The 26,173-nt window shown below is 40.6% G+C and overlaps 3 protein-coding genes across 3 annotated transcripts; 2 read left to right on the forward strand and 1 right to left on the reverse strand.

The window, feature by feature from the left end:
• Positions 1–1,274: 1,274 nt before the first annotated feature.
• Positions 1,275–9,565, forward strand: coro1a (coronin, actin binding protein, 1A). The gene is made up of 11 exons (XM_020645730.3): positions 1,275–1,422; positions 2,661–2,864; positions 4,266–4,388; positions 4,498–4,627; positions 5,545–5,726; positions 5,986–6,105; positions 7,005–7,109; positions 7,208–7,353; positions 7,533–7,590; positions 7,965–8,180; positions 8,725–9,565. Exons 2-11 carry the CDS (start codon positions 2,667–2,669, stop codon positions 8,815–8,817), a joined length of 1,371 nt encoding a protein of 456 aa, XP_020501386.2. The 5' UTR covers positions 1,275–1,422; positions 2,661–2,666; the 3' UTR covers positions 8,818–9,565.
• Positions 9,117–12,942, reverse strand: cldni (claudin i). The gene is made up of 3 exons (XM_020645741.3): positions 12,786–12,942; positions 11,285–11,417; positions 9,117–10,452 (listed from the first exon to the last, which is right to left on the reverse strand). The coding sequence occupies exons 2-3, from the start codon at positions 11,414–11,416 to the stop codon at positions 9,952–9,954; spliced, it is 633 nt and encodes a 210-aa protein (XP_020501397.1). The 5' UTR covers position 11,417; positions 12,786–12,942; the 3' UTR covers positions 9,117–9,951.
• Positions 12,943–14,777: 1,835 nt separating this feature from the next.
• Positions 14,778–25,978, forward strand: ppp1caa (protein phosphatase 1, catalytic subunit, alpha isozyme a). Its single transcript, XM_020645679.3, has 8 exons — positions 14,778–15,002; positions 15,194–15,322; positions 20,584–20,715; positions 20,974–21,204; positions 21,297–21,401; positions 21,483–21,706; positions 22,185–22,319; positions 22,551–25,978. The coding sequence occupies exons 2-8, from the start codon at positions 15,268–15,270 to the stop codon at positions 22,659–22,661; spliced, it is 993 nt and encodes a 330-aa protein (XP_020501335.2). The 5' UTR covers positions 14,778–15,002; positions 15,194–15,267; the 3' UTR covers positions 22,662–25,978.
• The last annotated feature ends 195 nt before the right edge of the window (positions 25,979–26,173 follow it).

A 26,173-nucleotide genomic window follows, 5' to 3' on the forward strand; every position in this document is an offset into this window, starting at 1 on the left:
TTAAAGTGAGCAAGGTGCGGGATACACATTAATAAGGAATTAAAAAATTATGCGTCAGAGAAAAGTTGAAGTCCCTCCAATTCATCAGACTGACATCACATCATTAATTAATGATCACTGAAGATAACACCATCTTTTGTGGGGGGGGGGGGGGGGGGGAGGAAGAGCCACATTTGAATGCATGGATGAAACCTTTAGTGCCCCAAGTGGAATATGTGTTGCACGAAGAGAATACTAACATACAACATAAATAACAAAGACATCAACAACCACGCAGGACAGGACGCAATAAGCATGAATCAAAGTTAGTTTAATTTCAGTGAAGCATGCACAGCTAGCTTCATCCAAATGTTTTTCTCTGATAATTTATTTATTTATGTGTGGTATATTTGATAGGCACGGATACAATATACATAGACAAACTGAAAACAGCCACCGGATGCAAGTATCGTAGTGTATATATAGCGGATGCTGTCCCTAGAAGAGCTTTTGTGTAGATTCAAGTTTCAAACAGTTTAAACTGGATTCAGCGAGATACAATAAGCCACACATTTAGTTATGACATAGCTACAAGGATTAGCCAGTTCCAGGATGTTGCTCCTTTCACAGAAAAAAGCCATTTGAAGCTGCTCTGCCATATCTGCTGCAGCCTTGTAGTCTCTGTATGTATTTGCAGAAAGGCTGAGGAGTAAGCCTGTTTAAACTCAACGCTTAAACTGAAGCTTTACATAATGGAAGTCAATCCAATTTGTCGAACTGAAAATGTTGTATTGACTTAGACTCAGTGATGATGTCTTCTTTGGGTTTTTTTTGTCCTGAAGGCCCAATTGTAAAATGAACTCTACAGATTTGATTAATAACTGGTTGGCCTGGGACCAGACAGTTTAACCATAGGACAGGTGTGGGACTATCATTTAAAAACAAAAAGGCACAGTCAAGTGTAAGAATGTTTCTTATCGTCCAAAAACAGAAAAGATTAGCCTTAATGGTTTGACATTTCATTTCAGGGTTAAATGCACCTCCAGCACTCAATCCAGCATCTCAGTGAACTTACAATGTTTCTTAACTTGACTGATTTTTACACTTTCCGAAATGAGGTGATTCTGCTTCATGCAGGAGCAGACTGGACTACATTAAAAATGTAAGTATGTAAAGTTCTGACACCTTTAGCCAAACACAAACTTCTTCAACATCTCATAAAAACTCAGTCTTCCCCTTCATGTGGCAGTTTCTTTTTTTTTTTTTTTTAAACCCCAATACATCACCTCCCACTTCCACCATCATTTGAAGCCGTCACTTCCTCAAATGTTGTGTTGTGATGTACTTTAACCTACCATCTCCTCTGAGTTCTCATTCTGGTGGCAGGCTGTTTGGTGCACTGCCGAGACTCCTTCAGCTGAACTGACCGCCCACGACTCCCAGGTAGGCCTGCAGCGTACGCCTGTGCTTTGTCTCACTGTTCGTTTACACCTACATCTCCGCAGATAACACGTTCATTCAGGAACTATGAACACCCAAAAGATAACTTCATCGATTTCAAATTGAACAGCTCTCATCCTCATGTTCCACATGGCTCGTGTTCGACTCAGTGCATTTGTTTCCTACTTTGTACAAGCCGATGTTTCCCGTCACAACAGAGGGAGAGACGCAAATTATTGACATGCATTTAGACTGCTGATAAAATTACAGCTCACTCTGTTAAGGCTTATTAAATTAGGCACAGAGCTGAGAGAGGTCTTGTGATGCACATGCAGCAAAGCTGTTGTATCTGAGTCTGAGCTGAGGTGCGGCTGCAGATTTCAGGAAGTCGAGGCGAAAAATGGAGGTAAAGCAAAACATATTTGGTGTTTTTGATTGGAGGGGCTGTTGTTAAAAAGTGAAAGAGTTGGTTTGTTTTGCAGCTGCTCTTTATTCAACTTGATCATGATTTCAAACCCCATTTGTACAATTTAGAATGCTTAGTTGCTAAAAGCTAAATGTACTGCATGTTTCTTCTCTAGACTTGCTAAATGTTATACTTCCAGAAGTGCCTAACTGTGGGAAAATCAATGAGAACATGAGTGTGTAAATTAGAAGCACAGCAAAAGAGAAAGGTCGGTGTGTTTTTTTTTTTTAGCTCTCTCTTAAGGATGTGGTGTAACTGCTGCTTTGGGTAACTCCTTGCACTTTGTAGTTTTGAAACACGTGCAGCACATCTGCTAACAAATAGCACTGTTTTTTTTGTCCCGTGTCATCCCATTTCTAATGTCTTGTACGAGCATGCACAATCATTTAGTGAACTAATAGATTCTAAATAGAGGCGAAAAAAGATACAGAAGGGGCGCCGAGTACCAGCAGCAGACTAGAGGAAGCAGTTGTGAAACTGAGCTTCCTCTTTTTCAGCTTTCCTCTGTCGTGTCTTTAAGCTGTGGCGTCAGCCCCCTGTCTGTCGGTTTATTTTCACATGCATCTTTCAGTATAACTATTAAGGGAATTCATTAAGTAACTTATTTTATGAAGTTAAAATTGAGTATTTCAGTCTCGATAAACAACTATTTTGGCATTTGGTGTCCCTTTGAATTGCACAGAGAGAGGGATATCTGCAAAAGGAAACCTTTCTAGACTTTGCCACAGGGTTTCACTGAGCCATGACTTCATGTTAAACTTTGCTCTCGTTCCAGTTCACCATGTCGAGGAAGGTTGTGAGGTCCAGTAAGTTCCGTCACGTCTTCGGACAGGCTGTGAAGGCCGACCAATGCTACGATGACATACGAATCTCCCAGATGACGTGGGACAGCCTCTTCTGCTCCGTCAACCCCAAGTTTGTGGCCATGATCGTGGACGCCAGCGGTGGAGGAGCCTTCATCGTGTTGCCCCTGACCAAGGTGATGCACGGGGAATCGCTCTGATTGTGTTGGCTTGAAAAGAAGAGAACAGATCTGCTGCTCTTCTCTTCGTGTCCTTCTGTTTTGTCGTTTGATCTTTTTCTGGATGCATCAACCACATAAGACGCAAACTGCCGTCGGGTTTTCACTTTGAACGCCACCCTTACATTTGAAAAATTTGAATTCTGCCTCTCAATCTCACACACTCTAAATAAGGAAGTTGGATGCAGACTTTGGGTCTTTGTACACGTCACTCGCTCTGCTGTTGAGAAGTTTTCACCATATTAGGACTGGTTGTCTGTTCAGCAAGGGCAGGATGTGGCCTCAACCCTGCTTGTTCTGCACTCACTTGTGGCGTACATTAGGTGTCTTCAACCTTCTTCATTGCATTTTATGTGCCTGAAAAGAAGAGTGGCAAAATGCGAACCTTGTGGCCTTGTTCATACTCGTGTTTGAACTCAGACAGGCTTCTCTTAGGGACAAATGCACGTTCCCTGTGGTCTCAGAAACAGATTATCTGCAGGTCTGAAATGTCTAAAAAAGCATCAACCAAGCTTCCATATAAAGAACTCATTAAAAAATCTTCAACAGTTTATTTGCTAAAGCCAGAAATATTTACTCTTAACTGCCTATTAGTCTTTTTTTAAGTGTCAGACAATTTAACTTAAACCTAAACTCTCACTACCTTTCAGACACTACCGTCATCTTTTACACAACCTTTTAAACGTAGTAATTGTATGATTAGTGAGTATTGGTGTATACTGCTGGGAAATACTGAAAAACAGGTGATATAGAAATAAAGACTAGACGTCCAACATCATACCTTCACTCTCCTGTAACTCAGGTATGAATCTGTGTGTTGTGTTGTATTTAAAGATGCTGAATAGTTCAGTGAACCTTGCAGAGACCACATTGTTCCCGGTCTTATCCCTGATGGTTTATAGAATTCTCAAGGGAGAAGAAATATTCAAGGGAACCAGCGGGGCATAAAATCCCAAAGATGAACTGTGGTGACGTGGAATAACTCGTCCTGTGCAGGGCGTTTTGCTTCTAATCACTGTAATGATGTGGAAAAATAGCCAATCGGTGTTGGTCTTGACCGCCCCTTGATTTAAAATCCGGAGCCCGCCCAGTCTGAGACCGAGACAAGACCGAGTAAAAATGCTTTTGATTCCAAGACGAGACCTTCAAAAAGTGGTCTCCAGGCCTGTCTTTACACCAACACCGAGTCTGAGCACCACAACACCAGCCTGTTATGTATTTTTCATAAGACTTTAAACTCCCTCCTCCCATCTCATTGTGTTGAACTAACCTGCTCTCATTACCTTAGAAGCTGCAAGGTTTCTTGTCTTGTCACGCTAAGGATGAGTTTTTCTTTTTCTTTTTTCCTCTCCCTGGTAGACGGGACGTATCGACATGTCCTACCCCACTGTGTGCGGCCACACGGGACCGGTCCTGGACATCGAGTTCTGTCCTCATAATGACAACATCATCGCGAGTGGCTCTGAGGACTGCAGTGTCATGGTAGACATGATTGGAAACACGACGGGAAACTTTGTGAAATTACACTGCACTCCAATTGTTAAACATAAATATCTGAATTCAGTGTGTATGATGTGTCCTTGGTAAATAGATTTGGGAGATCCCAGATGGTGGGCTGACAACGCCTCTCACAGAGCCGGTGGTTAAGCTGGATGGACACTCCAAACGTGTGGGCATCCTGAGCTGGCACCCCACCGCTCACAACGTGCTGATGAGTGCAGGTATGACAGCCAGCGTGCAGACAGGCTGACAGACAGCCTCTGGGCAGATATATAACTTTTATATTAGAGAAGCTTCTCTGGTGAACTTACATGACATCCCAGAGATGTATTTTTTAATGAGCCTCAAACTTGCCATGACTCATTTTGTGATATTTACCATTTTCATCTGAAAACTATGCCAAAAGGAAAACATATTCACTAACTGTTTTATCTAAGAAGTACGTTTTAGTCTCTTCATTTCACATAAATCATTTTCATTTCAGCAAAATCAGATTTTCAAGCCGACAGACTGTCACACTGTCATAAAAAAAACATGCCAAGATTGTTGCCGGCACCTTAAAAAACTCATATGAACAGAACTCCTAAAACCAGCTGAACAACGACACTATCAGCTGGGAGCCAATGGGACTGTACTAAAAACAATGATATTATATTAAGTTAAGATAAATTGGATGAACAATAATCAAATTATTGTCCTGCTTCAACTGCTGCTGATACATCATTATAACTTTTGATTGAAGGACATTCTAGTCTAGAATAACCCAGTACGTCCTCCAAATGTAGGCTCGACTGTTTTCAGCTGTGCTCCTATGACTATTTAATGTTTAGAATAAGTTCAGCATAATAATGTACTGTTCAGTGATGTCAGGTAAGATATGACAGCTTTATTTCACTATAACAACATTCATTTTCAACATAAATTCAGGACAAAGGAAATGAAATGTTCTCTCCTCTGCTGGGCCACACCCACTCCCTCACAGAAGCTCTGCCGTGCAGCAGGGTGCAGCCTGCACCTTTTCTGCCACAACATATTACTGTAAACAAACCTGGGACTTGATGTGATCTTGACTCATGATGTATTTTAATGGCCTGCAGTTTTTCACCTGTTTCTTTCCCCCCACGTTGTGTCCGTGCAGGCTGTGATAACGTGGTGATCCTGTGGAACGTGGCTCGTGGGGAGGAGATGGTGAGGATCGACAGCGTGCACACTGACATGATCTACAGCGCCTGCTGGAACAACGACGGCTCCCAGATTCTCACCTCCTGCAAGGACAAGACCATGCGGGTGCTGGACCCCCGTAAGGGCACCGTACTCCTTGTAAGTTTAAAAAAAAGAAAAAAAAAAAACCATGACCACAAGCAGTACATTTAGCCATGAACTCTTGAGTTATGAGTCTGCATTTGAACATTTTTAATCAATAATTATTTAACACATTATAGATAACTTCATGTGTCATTATTTTTTTAGCTCTCAGGCAAGATAAGAAGAAGAAAGAGAGGAAATGTTTTTTTTTTTTTTTTTTTACTTTTAAGGTTGATGGTATTGTGTAACACCTCCGTCTGTGCTCTTCCCACAGGAGAAGGAGAAGCCTCATGAGGGCTCCCGGCCTGTCAGGGCGGTGTTTGTGTCACACGGGAAGATCCTCACTACCGGCTTCAGTCGCATGAGTGAGAGGCAGGTGGCGCTGTGGGACCCAGTGAGTGTCAACAACCTACGTACATGTTCAAGTTGAAGAAGAGTGTTCAACAGGGGCTTCGGTCTCAATCAGGACATGTCGTCATTTTAGATTTGAAGATTCATGGTGCTTATTTCAACCCCCTGGAAAATGAACTCCCTCACTTGGGCATGGGCAAGATTTTACTTGAAACCTCTGACAAATTGTTGTCGGATATGTCATTAGGGTTTTTCTGCCCATGAGTTATGCCTTATAATCCCCATACTGTGTGTTTTTGGCTGTGATACATTTCTTATGCTATTATGAAATCCTCAGCTTTGATGGTAGTACGTTCTTTTAAATGGACTGTCTTCAAAAATGTTCAGCTGCTTTGTGAAGAATTTAATCTTCCTCTAATCCAGCGTTAGGAGTGATTGAATAGAATGAAGATTTTGTGTCTATGAAAAGTTGCTGAACACAAGCTGTCTCTTATCCTTAGTAGATCCAGTTGCAATATTATCGCAAAAAATATTGTCATAAACTCCCTGCACTTACAATTATGTGTTAAAGCGACATTTAAAAGACCACAGAGAGACTTTCCTCCATCAGCAGATACATGTGACAACAAGGTGAAACACCAATGTGACATAAATATTTCAGGACAAAGGGAGGGCTACTTTGGATCTTGTTTCAAAGTCTTGACAGGCAGACCTTTTGTGCAACTCTCTTCTTACATAGCAGTAATTAATTGTATTAACAACACTGCTGTTTCACAACTGCAAGCTTACAGCATTAAAGTGTTTTTGTTCTGCAATGTCTCACCTCAGTCTCAGTTAAACGAATCCTTGGCTTACCAGTAGTCTGCCGCTGTCTTTATTGAGGATATAACATTGGTACATATAGAAAGGTATAACTTAATTTATCGGAATCTGTTTCTTTAGAAAAACTTTAAAGAGCCGCTGACCCTGCAGGAATTGGACACCAGCAGCGGCGTTCTTCTGCCTTTCTTTGACCCAGACACCGGAGTCGTCTACCTCTGTGGCAAGGTTAGATTTGGATGTTGAAACAAATTCCTTTCCCCACCTCACCCACATGGAAACATACAGTTGATTGTTTTAGTTTTTATTTTACATCTGTGTCACAGGGAGACAGCAGCATCCGTTACTTTGAGGTGACGGATGAAGCGCCTTATGTCCACTACCTGTCCATGTACAGCAGCAAGGAGAGCCAGAAGGGCGTGGGTTACATGCCCAAGAGGGGCCTGGAGGTCAACAAATGTGAAATAGCCAGGTAGTGACTTTACTGTCCTGATTAAACCAAAAGTAGCTCAGTGATTTTGAATAGCAGTGGTGGTGTGGCTCTTTTGCTGCCACATCATTGCCATGAAGCTTTTTTTTGTAGACCTGTATGTGCTGAGACAATGCTTCATACCTACATCAGTGATCTCTCTTTTTATTTCTCTCTTCAAGGTTCTACAAACTCCATGAGAGGAAATGTGAGCCCATCATCATGACGGTGCCACGCAAGGTACAATTTATTTCCACACTGCCCTAGCTGTAACGTTAGAGATGCACAGTGTTTCCTTATAACATTTTAAAGGTGAAACTGCCACCTAGTGTATCGGAGTGTAGATTCTTGCAATGGGTTGTCTCAGTAGTCAACAGCTTGCATCATGTTGGTATATTGCCTTATAGTGCAATCTTACCTGCCTGTCATATTTGCTTGTATATTCATTTACAGCCAGTGTAGATGATTGATTCTAATGCATTCATCAGTGGATACTAGTGACAAACCAATATTATCATGCAATACAGACTAATGTCATCAAAAATTAGTTTTTGGATAATTAAAAAAAAAAAATTGCTGTCTTTAACTCAGTGTCTGTGTCTCTGCCTGTTCAGTCCGATCTGTTCCAGGAGGATCTGTACCCAGACACAATCGGTCCTGAGCCCTCAGTAGAAGCCGATGAGTGGTTTCAGGGGAAAGATGGTCAGCCTATTCTGATCTCTCTAAAGGACGGGTTTGTAGCAACAACCAAAGCCAAGGAGTTCAAAGTCCACAAGAGTCTCCTGAAGACCACGACTACTTCTGCTGGGAATCAACAGGGATCCAGCGGGGTGAGACAATAAAAGATATTCAAATAATGAATTCGTTTTCAAGCTTATCTGCGTGAGCTGCGTTGGCAGAGGTATATTTGTTCTAGTATTTCAAATAGGAAACATTACTTTTCATTTTCTTTGGAAATTCCGCTGAATGCTACTTTGTACATTTTAGTTGCAAAACTGTTATTTTGTAGTCGTACCCCACACGCATTTTATATGCGGTATTTGACACCAGTTTAATCAAGTTTTTACAATTGAATTAAAACTAAATCATGCAATATTTAGCCTTTTTACATATCTATCTGCAAGGGCTCTTCACAAAAAAAAGTTAAATTAAATTAATTTGGGTTCTATATTATTATTCTATCTCTTGCCATGTTTTAAGTGCGTTTGGACACAGGACTCCATACTTTTGCTAATTCATCTGACTTCAGGGTCTAAATACTTCACCCCCCTCTGATTTGTTACGTACTGTATCTTTGGATTGTTGTTGTCAATGCCTGAAACGTTGTGTGTCATTAATCATTCTCTTCTGTCTGCCTCTTTGTATGTCTCTAAGGAGGTGCAGTCCTTGAAACAGGAGGTGAAAGACCTGAAAGCAGCGATAGAGGAGCTGACAAAGCGTGTGAGTGAGCTGGAGAGCAAGCATTAAAAGATCTGTGTTAACAACAAGAGATAAAAAAAAAACACCCGAGCCATGGCAGAGGAGACGGCTGCTCTCCTCTAACTTCTGATTGCATTGAGACAAAGGGAGACATTTCAGACAAATATGTTACTTCATTTTACTTAAGCTTTAAGCTTGAATTTGTTTTATTTGAGTTGTCTGGTCAGTTTTAAAAGAAATGGTTTGATATATGTTTTTAGTTTGAAATAAAGTCTTCTGTATTTTGGAGAAAAAAAACTGACTTTTCTTTTATTGAAACATGAAAAATACACACATGAAACACATGCTTGAATTAAACCAGATTTTAATTATGTATAATCATGAACATACAAAATGAGACAAAAAACAAACCAAAGTGAGAATATGACATATGTTTAAAAAAAATAAAAAAAATAATAAAAGGTTGAAATGTCATTTGGACGTTTGGGAACTGTCATCAGAGAAACAATGTGCACACAGATGATCCCTGAGGACGACTGAGGTGAAATTGGTTGAAGACAGATTTGAGCTTTTTCTTGACTGTGGATAATTGAAACAGAAAAATCAATAAAGACAAAAAGAAAGGTGATTAAAAAAAAGTATTTCAGACAGAATGGCTATTTAAACTCAAATATGAAGCACTAGTGCATCAAAAAGGCCCGATGGCTGTTGTTTGTTCCTGAAATGTTGTTGACCTTTATTTATCTGCTAATTTTGTAGCAACAAATAACAAATACATTTTTTTTTTTTTTTTTTTACACAATTGCATTATAGTGCATTTCATTCTGTTAACCCTTGAATACCACTTTAAAAAGTCAAATTGAATGGAGGTAAATGGAGGTATTTGTTTTGTACACAGGTTAAAATCATCAGCAAAATGTTGCTTTGACCTTTAATTTACAGCTGGTTCTATTAAGTTTCCCTTTCAAAGAGCGTATGTGGAACCCTTCACCGATTGCTAAAGCAGCACCAGAGAACATCAGCAGTCTAACTATGACTATATGCAGAAAAACATTGGAGGTTTTTATTATAAAGTATTTACATTGACTTTTTATGTTTCAAAACAAAACAACTCCTGCACTTTGTTGCTCGCCAGACTTTTACCAAATAAATCCCCCTCCGCTACTCCCCTTCATAAAAACACTACACGTAGTTTTTGTTTGGGGCGGATGCACTGTTGTGGTAGTATTTGGCGGTTCCACCAGAGCCGCCTGACTTTGGCCTGCTGAAGCAGAGGAGCAGACCTCCAGCCAGGAGCAGCAGCACGCCGGCACCCCACCCGATAAAGATGCACGCTCCCAGCTCCCTCCTATTTGACACAACAAGGGGGTTGTTGAAGTCTCTCACCAAGTTGTGAGCGGACCAGCTGACAGGGATAATGACCAGGAGGCCAGCCAGCAGCAGGCCCACCCCGGACATTATGTTGATCTTAGGCTTGACGTCTTCGTTTTGCACGCAGGTGGTGAAGTCGGCCCCGCAGAAGAGGATGAGGAGGCTGAGACTGCTGAGCATGCAGCTGATAATGGTCATGGCGCGGGCGGCCTGCAGGTCAGAAGGCAATACGAGCAGGGAGTCGAAGTTCTTGCACTGCTGCTGGCCGGTACTCTGCATCACGCACTGCGTCCACAGGCCCTCATGGTTACTCTGCGCACACACGGACGCACACAGAAGAAGAAATGTCAGTCAATTCACATTTCATCAAGTCTACTTGGAAGAGTTGAATTCAGTACTTGTACTTTGCTTTCTACTTTGACTCCACTGCAAATCAAAAGGAAATATTTGAACCCTACAGTTTCACAAATACAGATTATTTCAGACCAAACACATGACGAGCTCAAAAACTTGATTAGCTGTTTCAGTTAAAGGTCAGTTAATCTTTCTCCAATGTGCGCTAATCTGTGCAAATCCATCCAAAGACAATGAGACATGCAGAAAGCTGCCAGGTGAACAACAAAACACTTTTTTTATGGTGCCTTTCTATATAGGATCCAGTCACTCTTTGGGAGAATCTTATGGAGAATATTGTTTTGTGAGGCCTTTAAACTGGATGAATATGAAATAGATCAACATAAATAGATCTCACTAGTGTGGAAAAGCATTAAAGCTCCTATGAGGAGTTTTAAGCTGGTTATGAAATGGACCGAAACTGTCAGTAAACACATCTAGACAACATCAGTAGGAGATGAGGTACTGCTTTGTCCACAGGGGGCGCCAAATCTCGACAAACCAAAAGTTTAAAGCAACAAAAAAGGGACATTTTGTTTGAAGGTTCTTTTTAGAAATGAAACAGTAGTCGTATTTTAATTCATAATTCTAAACAGGATTGAAAGTGTTTCACTCTTTTCGATCAACAGCGCAAACCACTTTCAAGCCTGCGTTTCAAGACATTGCAGAGATTACGCAGGGGGACATAACATCATTTCAGTCATTTCTGCTCATTTACTTTTCCACAGAAGAGGTTGTAGTTTGTATTTACCTCAGCAGTCAGGATGTTGTTTCCTGTAAAGGAGGACACCTTCCAGCGCGGGACGGCGCAGCACACGATGACCCCGACAAGACCGAGCAGCCCAAGGCCCACACACACGATCTGAACTCCGACAGATCCCATTCTGAATAAAAAAATAAATTAAAGAAGACAGAGAATAAGTCAACAAAGTTACTCATACTCAAATGAATCCTTCTTTTACTGTTTTGGCTTTCCCAACATTTTCCCCGTCTTAAGCTAAGACCGTTGAGTCTGCTTCCTTCTTTGTTTCAGGAGGAGTTGTTGTTAGATGAAGACTCATTCATGTGTTGCTGCCGAGGTGTTACTGTTGATCTGCGGGTTGTTTTTTTTTTGTGATCACATACTGAACACCCACCCGCTCCCTCAGACAGGCCTTCACAGGATTATGTGGCTCAGGGCTACATTTTAAAACCAAGTCAAGTCTCGACAGGCCCGGGGCCTCCTGGATCTCAACTCGGCCACTCCCTCACAACATCTGCCTTTTTTTTTTTTTTTTTTTTTTGTTCTATTGGAACACTATCTGATTGCACTTTATAAGGATGAGAATTAAAGATTGAGTCAGTCAGGTAGAAGGAATATTGTCCCACACCTCGTAGTTTAACTTTTATAAAATGTCTTTGCATTAAAGAGATGCAGTTAGAAGAAGCAGATCAAGACGGTTTTTAGAATATCACACACATGAATGGTTACTAAACAGCTATTGATCTTTTGGAGAATTGGTGTGTCCTTAAACACGAACATCTAAATTAATTACAAAATTAAAACTGTTACATTAATGTAGAGGCTACATTAATGGCTACATTTTTTGTATAAGTTACAGACTCATCATTTGATCAGTTTAGAAAGGAAGCCGCTCTCTTTGTTCTGCCTCCATGCAGACAATTCAAATGTTCCGTAAACATCTGAACAGAAGCAGAAGAGCACAACTATTAAACCTGATCTCCTCAAACTATTTTTAGGTAGCTTCAATCCAAGTAGTAGAGGGTATGATACACTGGGACAAATCATCATTTACTTTTAAGCCTGACCCTTTTCGTCCCAGGATACAAACATACAGAGCAGAAGGAACACTGAGAGCTCAACGGAAGTACGTCAATTAATTTATAATCATGTTTCCATTTCTGCAAATAAATAAAAAACCTTTTCCCCCCTCAAAATGAGGCTTGTTCTAATGTTTGCACACAATTATTTATATTATAGTGAGGTATGTGAAGTCTTATCAAACATTTGTTAAACAGGCAAAAAATATCCCAAAGTGTTACAGAGCATCATATCATTTTTTCCTCTTTTCCCCTTTTACTGTTCACTTGCAATTTTCATGATTTTACACATAGTAAAATATTAACCTCATCCTCCAACAACCCTTACAACCTCTCTAATTTTTTTGCAGAATCGCTGCTTTTTTTTTTTTTTTTTTGCAAAGATCAGTCCGACCATGTGATTTAAAAAAGTGTGTTGGAATGAAGCCTACCTTCAATAAAGTTGTCCTCTGAACTTCTGGAATCTTAAAAAAAAAATCAGACCTTGAGGTTCTCCCTTTCTTGTTGTCTGATGCACAAGTATGAAGTCTGCAGGATAAGATAAGGGGGTATTTGTAGAGGAATCTGAGGTGTAGGGTGGGGCTGAGCTCCTGGAGGAAGGTACACAGGAGGGAAAGAGCTCAAGACCAGACTGGACTTGTCTTCTACGTATGTTTCCCTCTCTTTTTTCCATCATAGAGCTGCCATAGTGCTTAGAGGAGTTCTTACCTATCACACAACTGAATAAAATCAGTTCAGATTCAGTGGTTTTAAGTGAAAAGTGATAAAAAAAACACTCAAACACAGAGATTGTTGTGATTGCGGTGATGATACTGGGTGAGTCGTTTTTATAGTATCAATCCTGAGTTGCTGGAAAAAGAAATATGAGTCATTTGGGATACTTTTTTCCCCCGCTCACGCTTCCATACCTGCACGTCACAAACCCCCAAACACACACACACACACACACACAGCTACCTGTGTCGAAACTATGATGACCAACGTAGGAGACTTATTTAGGAAACCGAGACGGGTGAGATTAGGATTTTTGTGTAAGATGAATAATGGATCATGTAGAAGGAATGACTATGAGGTAATAAAAGGTAATGTAATGAAAACAAAATATAGCAATCTGTTACACAGGCAGACAGAGTAGGGAAGCATACAGCATTCACTTAAGAAAATAAAAACATGTTCTGTTTTTTTTCCAATAAAAAGATAAGTGTCTAAACATTACAAGAAAGTGTTCATGAAATAAGTCAGCTCTGTTTCTCTTTTTTTATTGTACTGTAGTTTGTACATTTTATTTATAGAGGTTAAACACATTACAAACACAAGCTGAAGATTAAATCATAACCATACAAATCAGAAAAAAGGGCAATTTTTTTTCTTTTATGCTTATCTAGAAGCGATCTGTTCTTGGGGTGCCGACAGCGGGTGCCACACGTACAGAGGTTATGGTCCTCGTTGCAGTGGCCATGGATTTGAATCCGACCTCTGCCCTTTGCTGCATGTCATCCCCCACTCTCTCCTCCCAACGTTTCCTGTCTCTCTTCAGCTGTCCTATCCAATAAAGGCAAAGAAGTCCAAAGAAATCTTTTAAAAAAGTAGCTATTGAACTCAGTTCAAGTTTTGTTTGAAATGCGAAAACATGTAGCCTGCTGGTAGCCTACGTGAAACCAGTCGTTGTAATGTTGGATTACAGGAACATTCATTATAAAATCGTTTTTCATCAGGAATTGTTTTTCATCAGGAACTAAAGCCACAAAATTAAAGATTCTTATAAAGTCCATTCAGAGTCTGAATAAAGCTCAAGGCTATAGTCTTACAAATGTGATTTTTTTTTTTTACAGAGCTTATGTGTCATATTTCCTTTGACTACACCTACGGACGGTTCATGTATAGCAGGGGTGGGCAACTGGCGGCTTGGGGGCCACATGCGGCCCCCATCAATCCTCAACGTGGCCCTCGGGTCAGTTTTTTTACATATCAATTAAGTGGAAACATGAAGAAAACATGACAAAATCTGCCATGAAATCGTGAAAACCAGAAATATGTCCATAATAATATTTAATCACTGGTATATGTTGAGTTAAATTTGAGACATTATTGACTGTAATCGTTTTTTGTATCCTACAATTTGGCCCCTCTGGCAGTGAGAATTAAATGAATGTGGCCCCTTGCTGTGACCACAGTTGCCCATCCCTGATGTACAGAGACCAGCCTCCTGTGGGCAAACATCAGAGTGGAATTATTTTAATCTAGGTTTTTACACTGCAGTTCTACCTGTAACCACTGGGTGTCGCAGTGAGCCACCGCTCTCTATTGATGCAGCTATAAACGGCTGAGGTAGGAGTGTTAAGACGGACCCGGCAGGCGTCCAATCAAAATCGAGAGCTCCGGCTGTTAAATTCAAGGAATGACCAATCAGGTGCTGAGAACTGCGTGAAGGGCTTGGTTTGACTCAGCCTCCTACGTTACCGTAGACACTTCGGTAAAAAACGGCCTTATTACAAAGTTCCTGGGGGAAGAGTGACCGGACCCAGCCAAACCGAAAGGAAAGGGGTCAGGATTGTGCGCAGAGGATCAATATTTTCTCCGTTTTCCTTTCCTGGGGGGGGTTTGTTGCTCAAACCGAAGTGACGGTTCGGGGACTTGCTAACCCGTATGTAAGTTAAAACACAACAGCAGCAGCTAACTAGCCGTCATGTTTCGCTACAGCTAGTTTACCTGCTTTTTTAGCATGAGCTACTTGTGCTAAGTTGCTAACTAGCTAGCGTGTTTATCCTGAGGGGGCTCATTCATTGTTCCGAGTTCCGCTTTAACATTGGCATCACCTTCTTTGTCTTTTATCTCGTAGAAATCGGAGGTGCAGCGCAGGAAAAAAAACCCCGAAGGTCTCCACTGCCCGAGAACGTCAGAAAAATAAAGAAAATGGCGGAGCCCGACAAACTAAACATCGACTCTATAATTCAGCGGCTCCTGGAAGGTGAGGAGGGGACCCGAGCCCCACTGTGCAGCATTACACTTCATGGTAGATAAATTGGTAAAGACAAGTGGGGGGGGGGGGGGGAAGACATTGAAATGTGTGTTTAATACACCAGGTACGTCGTGTAGTAACGTCAGCCTACTTGCTGTGATCTGAAGTCGGGATGACATGCTGTAGCTACATCCATCCCACTAAACTGAGTACATTTCACTTTTATGTCTTTTTTAAATATTGGTGCATTGGAGACAGAGTTGTCTGCAAATGAAGGGTTGCAAGAAAAAGAGGAACAAGGAATACACACACACACACACAGTACTCTTATTACTTGACCAATAGGTATCTTCAGATCACACTAACTTTTTCACAGTTCTTGGATCTTCCTTTATTCATAATGCACAGCAGGAACTATCATCTATTTTAGCTCTTCGAACCCTGTTTAGAGTAAGTAGTCTTTATGCATATGTAGTATTATATAATCCATATATCAGGGTTATATCAGCCATCACCATGTGTGTAGTTATCAGGGTTTCTTTAGTGCAGGGGGGTCTCCAATCTTTTTTTTTTTTTTTTCATCTGAGAGCTACTGTCAAAAAAAAATATGAAAGTGACCAAGGGCTGCTTGCATCAAATCGCTTGCATTTACTCACATCAGCTGAATTAAGCTGCTGTTTGCACATGTGTGAAATTGCAATAAGCCAATGCTTATCAATAATCTTAAATTCACATCAGTGTCCAAGAAAACACGAGTACTTCATGCTTGTTTTTATGGGCCAAATATATGAATAGTGGGGAAGAGGATGCATTTACCGTCGTCAGATTTTGATTTCTTATTTTTAACACAGTCGGTCAACCTATAGGCGAGCTACTGAAAACCTGCTACCTGTTGGAGACCCCTGCTTTAGTGGATACTAACTCTTCAGGAAGGGTTTGGTGGGAAAACATCTATTAATATGATTGATTGTTGTGTTTTTTTTGGGGGGGGAGCTGGGGGTTGCTTGGTTAATGCGATTGCTTGTTGCTGTAGAAAAAAACAAAGCAGGTAATAGGTTGTAGATTTTTACCCCTTCTGTTGCCTCTTTTCCACCGGAGCTTGTCAGCTACATGGGTGGAATGTGTAGTGCTTACTGTTTAGCTGTTGTTGCATCTGATTACAATTTGCAGCCACAGCCTTCTCAGGAGTCCCTTGTTAATGAGGTGTACAAACAATGATGCTTTGATTGACACATGCTAACTGTAGTGCTGTGTGAAACTGCTGATTGGCCCTCTTTACTACTCCCCCGCCACTTTTGTAGCAAGATATGAACTGTTTAAAGCAACTTCAAAGCTGTGTTCTGAATCTGTAGTACCCATCAGTGAATAAAAGGCATCGCCACAGGTGTGATGGTTTGAACAGTTCTAAAAGCAATGCTTATTATTTAAATAAAATGTCAATTTTGTGCATAAATGGTTCAAGATGCCAATGCAGTAAAGGGATGTTGCATAAAGAAACGTGTGTCATGAGCTGTTCTTTGATCTGATATGAAGTGACTGATATTAAGTCTTGGCTCTACAAATGTCACGCAAACCATTCCTCTTCAGGAAGTTAGACACGTCTGAATGTCGACTGTATACAATGTGTGCAGACGTTGTGTTTTGAGCTGAGAGTGTGTATGTTGGAAAACTAGCCTGTTTTTGTCTTCACAACCATGTGATGATTGTGTAACAGGAGCCTCTAGGACATCAAACATAAACATAAATCTCTTTACACTCAACTGTACAGTTCATCTGGAGAGCACAAGAAATATGGTTCTGACCTCTGTTGTTGTCCTTGCGAGGAGAGTGCTCTGGGAATGGAACTATTGCATGCTTAACAAATACACATTAGTGATTCCACTGCTGTCACAGAGACCTCTTTGTCTGATTGCTTCACAGGAACAACATCATGTATGTTGGTATCAACATCCTGTGACTTGTACAAGATGCATAAAAGCTCTGCCTTCAATTACAGTATTGTACTTTTTTTTTTTTTTTTTGGTCTGTAAATGAGGAATGTGTCATGAAGAGAATTTTCCCAGGCCTAACAACATGAACGTGACCTTAGTCCTCTGTTTATTTACCTTCTTAAACATATGCAATGGGTGATCAGACTAAGCTGAGCCTTTGGAGCTGATCAGGATTATTCACAAATATCCTTGTGCAGTCATACTGCCTCCTGGGAGTGTGACTTCCACTGTGGACCCTGTTGGCTGCTGCACTGTTTTGTACATGGGTTGTTATACTTGGGCCGTGATAAGGTTGTCTGGCACTTGCAGGAGAAGACAAACAAGCCTGACTCTGGCAATATTTATACCCTCTTGTGTAACTCACTTGACCTTTTTTAATCTGCAGTTGCGGTTTTATTACCAAGAGTAGCCACTCACCAGTTAAGATAACTGTTGACAATATCTACTTTGTTAAGACTAATTAAATACTTTCCCCGCTGCCAGTGCTGAATCAAATGATTGATACATTTTAAAGAGCTCACTCTCCTGTTGACAACAAGGTAACCCTCCTGTGGGCTGTGTATCAAGACCAAACCAATTAAATGTGTTTGGATAATGAGCACTTTAAATTGGATTACTGTCGTAGATCTACAGCTAAGTGAACCCAGAATGTGTATGTTGCTAATAGCATGTCTGCAGAGCATGACATCATATAAGCTCAGCCCGAGCACCCAGCACTGAGTCAGGAGTATTGGGCCAAACCAACTGTTGATTCCTGCTTTCCCAGCTCCGCTTTTCTGCTGTGCTGGTCCAGCTCTTTTTGTCCTGACCCTGATCAGTGTACTGGAAAGCCTTTTGTCTGTGCCCCCTGGATGATTAGCCCAGTGTAGCCCACTGGCTATGTGGCTAACTTTGGCTTAAGCTCTATTGGGGCTTAGCCCTCTTTAATCCAGGTTTAAAGAGACAAGCAGCAATGCAGTATTTATACCCCCTTTTCCCCTTATGCTTTGATGCTAAGGCAAGATAGGGCCATTTCACATTGTATTTGTTGATTTCTACTAATGCCTCAAAATTAACAGGCAGTATTACAGATGTACAACTGGATTTGTTTTTACTTGGACAAAGGTTGTAGGACCTCTTTAAAGTACTTGATGAAATGGTTGTTTTCATTATTTCTTTTTGAAGACATTGATTTTGATTTGTAAAATGTAAAAAAAAAAAAAAAAAAAAGCCAACCAAATTCAGTTGCGGTGGCGACACAGTTTCACGTGACACTGTTTATCCAAATTTCAGAGTTAATCTGAAGCATTGTATTTCCGTGTTGATTTCATTTTATTTGATGGTCCTTGTCTCAGTTGTCTTGTCGCAGTGATTTTTGAACATTGTAATTTATAGATGATTTAAGATTCCACAAGTTCTTTTTAACATTCATTGCTCTTTTCGAAGAATGTGAACGCTACACAGTCTTTTTCAACAACGAGATCAGCTTCTCTAATAGAAATGTGCACGTAATGAGGAAGCGTTTAGAAAGGTCATGGACTTTAGTCAGTTGCCTGATAGTTGCAATGTGAAAGTGGTTGTAGTGTTCTGTCCGTGTTGAACTGGAATATTTTGTTTTTGCAGCTTGACAAATTTGACATTTCAGTTTGAACAGAGCAGCTATAATTTTAGATGTAACTGTGTAGCTTTGCCTCTGAAGTTTTCTAGTTTGGCCAGAGGGGGCAGCTACAATTACAGTCTCAGTGATGTAACCAAATCAATAAAGCAACAGTTGTACTGTTATTAATCCTAATCTATCTGCGTCATTTCGATGGCTTGGCATTTAAAGGTGGAGCCATTCATTTCTTTGTCGCTTTAGTCAATCCTCTGTTCACACCCAGCCCCAAAATAATTGTCAATGAAGCAGTCTGAGGCGGTTCTGTCACAATCACCTTCCAACATTACCTGTTCAGTAGACTGTGGGTTACGTTGTTCAGCTGGGAACTCGTCATTAGTAGGCTTGTACAGTTTGTGTTGGGTGTGTTTGATTCTGTCATTGATACAATCAGCCTGGATTCCAAACTCAATGAGTGTAACGAGGCAGAATACACACTCATAAACAGTTGTGCAGCATCCGGTTGGCCTGTCAGAATGCTAATAATATGAACAGAATTAGTGCATTTGTGCTACTTTGATAGAAATAATTTCTGACTACCTTTATGTTGTTTTTGTTACAATCCTACCCTTTCCAGTATTTGAATCATAATGACACATTTCTGTGATGTGTTGCGTGACTGTCAATAAAAGTCAGTGTTCCTTCAGAGTGTCTGTGTTTGGCTCCACTCGGTGTGTGGGGCGAGCGTGAAACTACGTTCTCAAGAGAAACTTGACAAACCTGCTGAATTCTTTAGATAGCATTAGTGCAAGTAGAACACAGTGTCATCATGTAATCTTTGCCGCCTCCTTTTGAAACATTTAATGGTATATTACAACATTATTTTTTATGGTCTTTTTATGACAGCGTATTGCCCTGTATTTTTAACAACCGTGCAAACAAAGAGGGCCCTAACTCTCTGTTTGCACTGTGTTTGCTTCAGCAACATCAGCTAAAAAGAGGAAATGGGTTTCAAGTCTTCCTCATCGCTTGTGGTTGAAACGCCACCTGAGCAGACATACGTGCTTTTGAGGCTGACATCGCTCTAGTTTCCACTGACTAGGTTTTTCTAAGATGCTTTATCTCTATATGCACAAGCATGTGGTGTTTTTTTGGTGGTGTTTTTAACCCCTGAAAGTATTTTGTGTCTAAGCAGCTCTCAAATTTTCTGAACTTGGAGCATATTATTACATCTAAACTCATGTGGTTACCTGCTGAAGTGGCTGTTAGACTGGAATGCTAACAGAAATTGCCAGCAGTTGGCGGGTGGGAGGTGTTAACTGCCCAGTCTGGAAGCCTGATTTATAATCTGAGCATCACGTTTGGTTGCTGTGCCTCATGTGCATCTTCATTCAGGGTTTCTCTGTATAAATGCATGTGTCTACGTGGTGCTATGTTATCACCCGCAAACACCCACCCACCCACCCGCCCAGGTAACCTGGTGGTTAGTGCGCTGGGAGGCTATAGTCGTCCAAGCCAACTGCTTGATTTCAAATCCGACCCGTGGCTCCTCTCCTGCATGTCATACCCCACTCTCTCTCTCGCCTTGATTTCTGACTCCCCTGTCCTAGCTCTAAATAAAGGCAGAAAAAACAAACTACAAACTGAAATAAACCTTAAAAAACACACACCCACATATCCCTGTCCAATATCTCTCTTATTTTCAGTGAAAGGTTCTCGACCAGGGAAGAACGTCCAGCTGACTGAGGGTGAGATTCGTGGCCTGTGCCTAAAGTCCCGTGAAATCTTCCTGAGCCAGCCAATCCTGCTCGAGCTTGAAGCTCCCCTGAAAATCTGTGGTGAGTTTTTAATGTAGCTGATAGGGAGTGTCAGTAAAGCATCATAACAGAGTGCAAAATGTAAACCACTGACTCTAAAGCAGGACAAAATGATCCTTGTCTGTTGTTGTTTTCTTCCCATCACTAAGCAGACACTTTGTTCATTTGTAATTGTTGCTTGTTCAGGTTGTTAAGTAGACACTGGCATGCAAAAGCAGCTACACCCAGTAGCAGTAAAAGTAGGATGTTGAATTTATGCTCCTCTGCTGCCCCCTGCAGGTGATGTCCATGGCCAGTACTATGATCTGTTGAGGCTGTTTGAATATGGAGGCTTCCCCCCAGAAAGCAACTACCTGTTCCTGGGTGACTACGTAGACAGAGGGAAGCAGTCACTGGAGACCATCTGCCTGCTTCTAGCCTACAAGATCAAATATCCAGAGAACTTTTTCCTGCTGCGTGGCAACCATGAATGCGCCTCTATTAATCGAATCTATGGCTTTTATGACGAGTGTGAGTGCAGAGGACTTTTGTTAAGAATTGAGAATTGTCAAGTCTATTCACCCGACTAATTACTAATGTCTCATCTCTCCGCTTGTTTGTAGGTAAGCGACGGTATAACATTAAGTTGTGGAAGACATTCACAGACTGCTTCAACTGTTTACCTGTGGCTGCCATTGTAGATGAGAAAATCTTTTGCTGTCATGGAGGTATGACTTGTATAACACATTACGATTATTTTGATTAGATAACAAGAGCCAGAATAGCATCTCTGATGGTTCTCCCTGCAGGCCTCTCTCCTGATCTCCAGTCTATGGAGCAGATTCGCAGAGTTATGCGGCCCACAGATGTGCCTGACCAGGGTTTGTTGTGTGACCTGCTGTGGGCCGATCCAGACAAAGATGTGCTGGGCTGGGGGGAAAATGATCGTGGCGTGTCCTTCACATTCGGGGCAGATGTGGTGGCTAAATTTTTGCACAAACACGACATGGATCTAATATGCAGGGCGCATCAGGTAAGGTTCAAACAGAAGGACTTGTGACAGGTTTTGCTTAGGCTTGTTTTAAGGTTTTATATTGGGATCCGCTATTGTATTTTATTTTAGCTTAACTTGTTTTGTTTAATTTTATCTATAAATAATCAAAAAAGCTAGCTTCTAAATATACTAATCACATAGAAGAAGTGACAGTGAGCACAGAATATGGCTGAGTTTGAGATTCTGGAACCAAGATAAAAAATAAAAATAAAAAAAATCAGACAGCCATCAGGCATTGGTAAAAAAATTGACTTGTGTAGCTTTGTTTCTGTTATATTTTCTTTTTTAGGGGAAAAATAATCCACTAATGCAGCTACATATGAGACTGGAAGCACCATTTAAAATAAACTATCTTCGCTACCACTGTACCAACAAGCGCATATCTGATGATCAATACATTACATTTGTTGCTTCTCTTTTATAGTCCATGTTCTTAAAGTCTTATTTATGTCCTCAGGTGGTGGAAGACGGTTATGAGTTTTTCGCAAAGAGGCAACTTGTCACCCTGTTCTCGGCTCCCAACTACTGCGGGGAATTTGACAACGCCGGTGCTATGATGAGTGTGGATGAGACGCTCATGTGCTCTTTCCAGGTTTGTAACGCTGAGTTGTTGTGCGTTTGCTGAATCTATTTAGTTTACTAATATCACGCCACAACACTTAGTTTGGATTATTATTAAAATCAGGTGATTGACTTGACATGTGTTCTGATTTATATTTCAGCTTATTTCTGTGGGTTTTTATTTGATGTGGGATAAATATCTACTGTCACCATTTGAAAGTTAGTGTTCACCTGAAACTAAATGAGAATTTCTCTTCCACAGATTCTGAAGCCAGCAGATAAGAAATTGTATCCTTATAGTGGAGGAGTGCAATCCGGGAGACCGGTCACCCCGCCGCGAAATTCAGCCAAGTCAGCCAAGGCCAAGAAATAACACCCGCTGGCTCCCCCCCTCCTACACCCTGCCAGCCCCCCCATCCCCCCACCCCCCCTGTTGACCCAATGCTTTTTTCCCCCTCTACCTTCCAAACTTTTTTCTCCCTTGCCACCAAAAGGCAACAAAGCATTCAAATGTCCAGGGTTCAATCATGTTTTTCTCCCTAAAATGATTTTTAACTATTTGTTTGGCTGTTTGTGTGCATTTCTTGTGTGAGTGTGTCAAAGAAAACGTGAGAATGATGCTGAGGGTAATGCTGTATTCTGTTTGTATGTTTTTTTTTTTTTTTTTCTTCTCCTCCCTAGCCCTCTTTTTCTGTTGTGACATCTTGTAGAGATGAGTTCTCCCCATCAGTGATGTAATTTCTAACCTGGTTGCAGCGGAGGGGGGTGGGGGGGTAAAGAGAGGAGCCTTAGCTGTTTATGTTAAGGCCCTGCACTGTTTAATGCAAAACACAAGCTTTTGTACATCCTATTTCCGAGGTCTGTGTGATGGGTAGGGGTGGGTGGTTGGGGATTGGGATCACATTGCACGCTCAAACAGTAATGGCACATACCACACACAGACACACACACACACACACACACACACATTGGGTGCACAGGTGGAAATATGTGCAGGTGAATCCTTCAATGAAATGGATTCCCAATGATTGGGTTACTTTTTATTTCCTCTTCTTCTCTATGAAAACCAATGATTTGACAACACGGTCATGGATGTGAAATAGTGTTTTTTCTTTGTCTTTATCTTTTTGTAGATACATGAAACCAACATGGTTTGATTTCTTTTTAGTTCACTGAAAGTTGAGAAATAATAAAAAGATAACTGTTTCTTTGAATTTTGCTATTACGCTGATCACTTTGTGTTTGCCATCGCATTGTCATGTTCACGTCAGCTATGTGTGTCTTTGAGTTTGACGCCTTGAATTGACAAAGCAGCAGCTTGAAGAGATGTCTTTTAGAATGAGGCTCACAAATGTAGAAACTCTAAAGTGTAACTTTTGGCCCAGCTTACACTTCAAAAGGCCTTTCACATGTTGCTCAAGTGTGATTTGGCTAAAGGTGATTCTTTGACTGCAGCAGAATAACTTCAGATCTGGGTTTCGATCCGGATGTTGCCTGCTTACTCGCAAGAACAGATACTTGATGAGAAATCTCAAGTGGAAAATGTCTCCTTTTTTTTTCTGATCATCGGAGGGTGATTAACGGCTAGTTTAAGTAATGATACTGACTGGTTCTTTCTCAATGCCTCACGACGCGAAATAGTCCTCACAAAATACAAAATCACCACGTGCCGTTTATGTTCCACGAGTAGATGCCAAGATGTATCCGTGCTGAACTAACACAGCTAACTCATGACTCTACTGAAGAAGAGTTGGCTTTATGGTTTTCCATATTCTGCTGTGATCAAAGGGAAATGAGATGATGAATCAGAGCGCTGACCTTTCCAGTTTGAAATGCGTTAGTCAAGACCACTTAAGTTGAGTCTGTCATACAAACAAAAGAGTGGGCTTATTGTAATTTAAACCCACACTGAATGAGGGATGCATGCGTGCAAGCTGGACCTGGGAACATGAGAATGAAAGAAATGGTGTCAAGATAGAGCTGAGTGAAGGTGGTCCGTGATGGGGAATCTGAGCACATTATCAGCGTATTAATGAAAGATAAACACAATATATGTAAGAATCATTTACAGCAACTTTTCAATGACTTAAAGCTTCAATTCCCAGCTTAACAGCTACAACTGTATAGCAATTACTGAATAAGTTTGTAAGCTTTAGAGATGTAACATGAGAAAGAACGGGAGTGTCTCATAGACGGGGATCAGAGCATCTTCACACAGTATTAGAAGTGATCAATGTGACAACTGTGAACCCCATTTCAGAGCTGAAAAAATAAACCTTTGCTTTGTTTGATAGGCGTGTCAAAAAATAAGAACTCTAGTTTATAACCACTTAATATCACACGTCGACCATTTAGCATTCCCTCCCAGCGTGCATTAAGTTGAGTTCAGGCATACAGGGTGTCCCAGTAACAGCAGTCTGTAGTTCAGGACTAGCTGTTGCAACTTTCTACGACGTTTCAGGGTATGTCATGGCCCATTTATCGTCACCCTAACACACTCTGTCCCAATGTACATAATGAGTGCGTCTGGCTCTATTTGTCTGTCATGATTCTTCAGCCCTCTTGTCAGAGTATGAAGCAGGGAAATATTGGCCCTGTCGTTAAGGCCATCTCCCTGCTCTTAACTTTAAGACTTCAGCGTGAGGTTTTTAACTCGGTACCTCAGAAAAAAAAAAATGTTGTCTTAAAAAAAAAACAGACAAAAACAGATCGTTTCAGAAAGCTGTATTCAGAATCCTGCTTAGCTTTCTAGCAGTTTTAACTTCCGGAGGGCCGGTGAAAAGCAGAAATAATCTCAAGTCATTGTGTGTTCATTTCAATTCATTTCCAGTAAGATCAACTCAGGAAGTGAATTCAAATTATATCCAATTGTAAGAAGAAACCATGTTTATATACGTCTGTTAAGAAAAACACCAGTCACCATTTTTTTTACATGATATAAGTCGCAGCTTTGGTTCACATAGGTTAAATGAATAAGAGTTAAGCCCAGCTTTGGCATGGAGAGGCGTTCAATGTTTCGAGTGACCTGGTGCTTAATATGTCACTTTTTCATTTGTAAAGGATACAGGCCCACCTTTTGTGGATTAAGTTCATATATGATGTAGAAAGAAAGCTAAACATGTACAAAAGTGTATGTTATTAAAGTCTAATAGAATAAAGAAGTGATTACAATTGCTTAACTACAAATGTGTCAAGAGACCGTATTGTCTCTCTAATAATACAAAACGGATTGAGTGGCTCCTTTAAGACATGATATAATAGTACTGAAGCAACATAGAGCTAGTAGATCTCTGTCTTCTGAATAAAGTCTAATAAAGAGGACACCTTCATTTCCATTTTTTCATAGCTGTACAAACCTTTGCTTAAAACATTTTTATTACTCTATATTTACTGTTATTACCTCTAAGAATCTGGTCTTTATTTTTACTTTTTTTTTTGTTCATATATTCTTTTTACTGACAAATTTAACGTTAGATACTGCAAGCTTATTAGCGTAGGATTTTATAATCAATCAGGGATGTTTTGCACCATGCACTGTCTCTGGGTAGATCTGAAATGATAAGATAATTACAGTACAGAAGAAGAAGAAACAGGAGATATGAACTGTATTTTTTATTTGTATTTCATTTGTTTTCAAATCGATCACAAATTGTCTCTGTTATAAGGTAGAAATAAAACATAGAATTTGTATATTTGTGTCTGTTTTTTTTTTTCTCCAAATGTTCCTCGGCACCTTTATGAGAACAAGCCTATTAAATCCTATCGATTTCGGCATGAAATGTGGAAGAAGCTCCAGATGATATTAAGACCTGTACCAGAAGCTCTGGAAGTAGAGTTGTTTTGTCACCGTTTTTCTGCCTTAGACTGTTTTTTTTTTAAATATTA

The sequence above is a fragment of the Labrus bergylta genome, chromosome 16 (genome assembly GCF_963930695.1).
Source record: "Labrus bergylta chromosome 16, fLabBer1.1, whole genome shotgun sequence".
Classification (NCBI taxonomy): domain Eukaryota; kingdom Metazoa; phylum Chordata; class Actinopteri; order Labriformes; family Labridae; genus Labrus; species Labrus bergylta.

Bases quoted from the DNA above. Each gene is read 5' to 3' on its own strand.
- ppp1caa (XM_020645679.3), top strand. From the start codon at position 15,268: ATGGCGGAGCCCGACAAACTAAACATCGACTCTATAATTCAGCGGCTC. The intron at 20,716-20,973 runs GTGAGTTTTTAA...TGCCCCCTGCAG, and splicing joins AGCTCCCCTGAAAATCTGTG to GTGATGTCCATGGCCAGTAC. The intron at 21,205-21,296 runs GTGAGTGCAGAG...GCTTGTTTGTAG, and splicing joins CTATGGCTTTTATGACGAGT to GTAAGCGACGGTATAACATT.
- cldni (XM_020645741.3), bottom strand. From the start codon at position 11,416: ATGGGATCTGTCGGAGTTCAGATCGTGTGTGTGGGCCTTGGGCTGCTC. The intron at 10,453-11,284 runs GTAAATACAAAC...GTGTGTGCGCAG, and splicing joins ACAACATCCTGACTGCTGAG to AGTAACCATGAGGGCCTGTG.
- coro1a (XM_020645730.3), top strand. From the start codon at position 2,667: ATGTCGAGGAAGGTTGTGAGGTCCAGTAAGTTCCGTCACGTCTTCGGA. The intron at 4,628-5,544 runs GTATGACAGCCA...GTGTCCGTGCAG, and splicing joins CAACGTGCTGATGAGTGCAG to GCTGTGATAACGTGGTGATC. The intron at 8,181-8,724 runs GTGAGACAATAA...TATGTCTCTAAG, and splicing joins ATCAACAGGGATCCAGCGGG to GAGGTGCAGTCCTTGAAACA.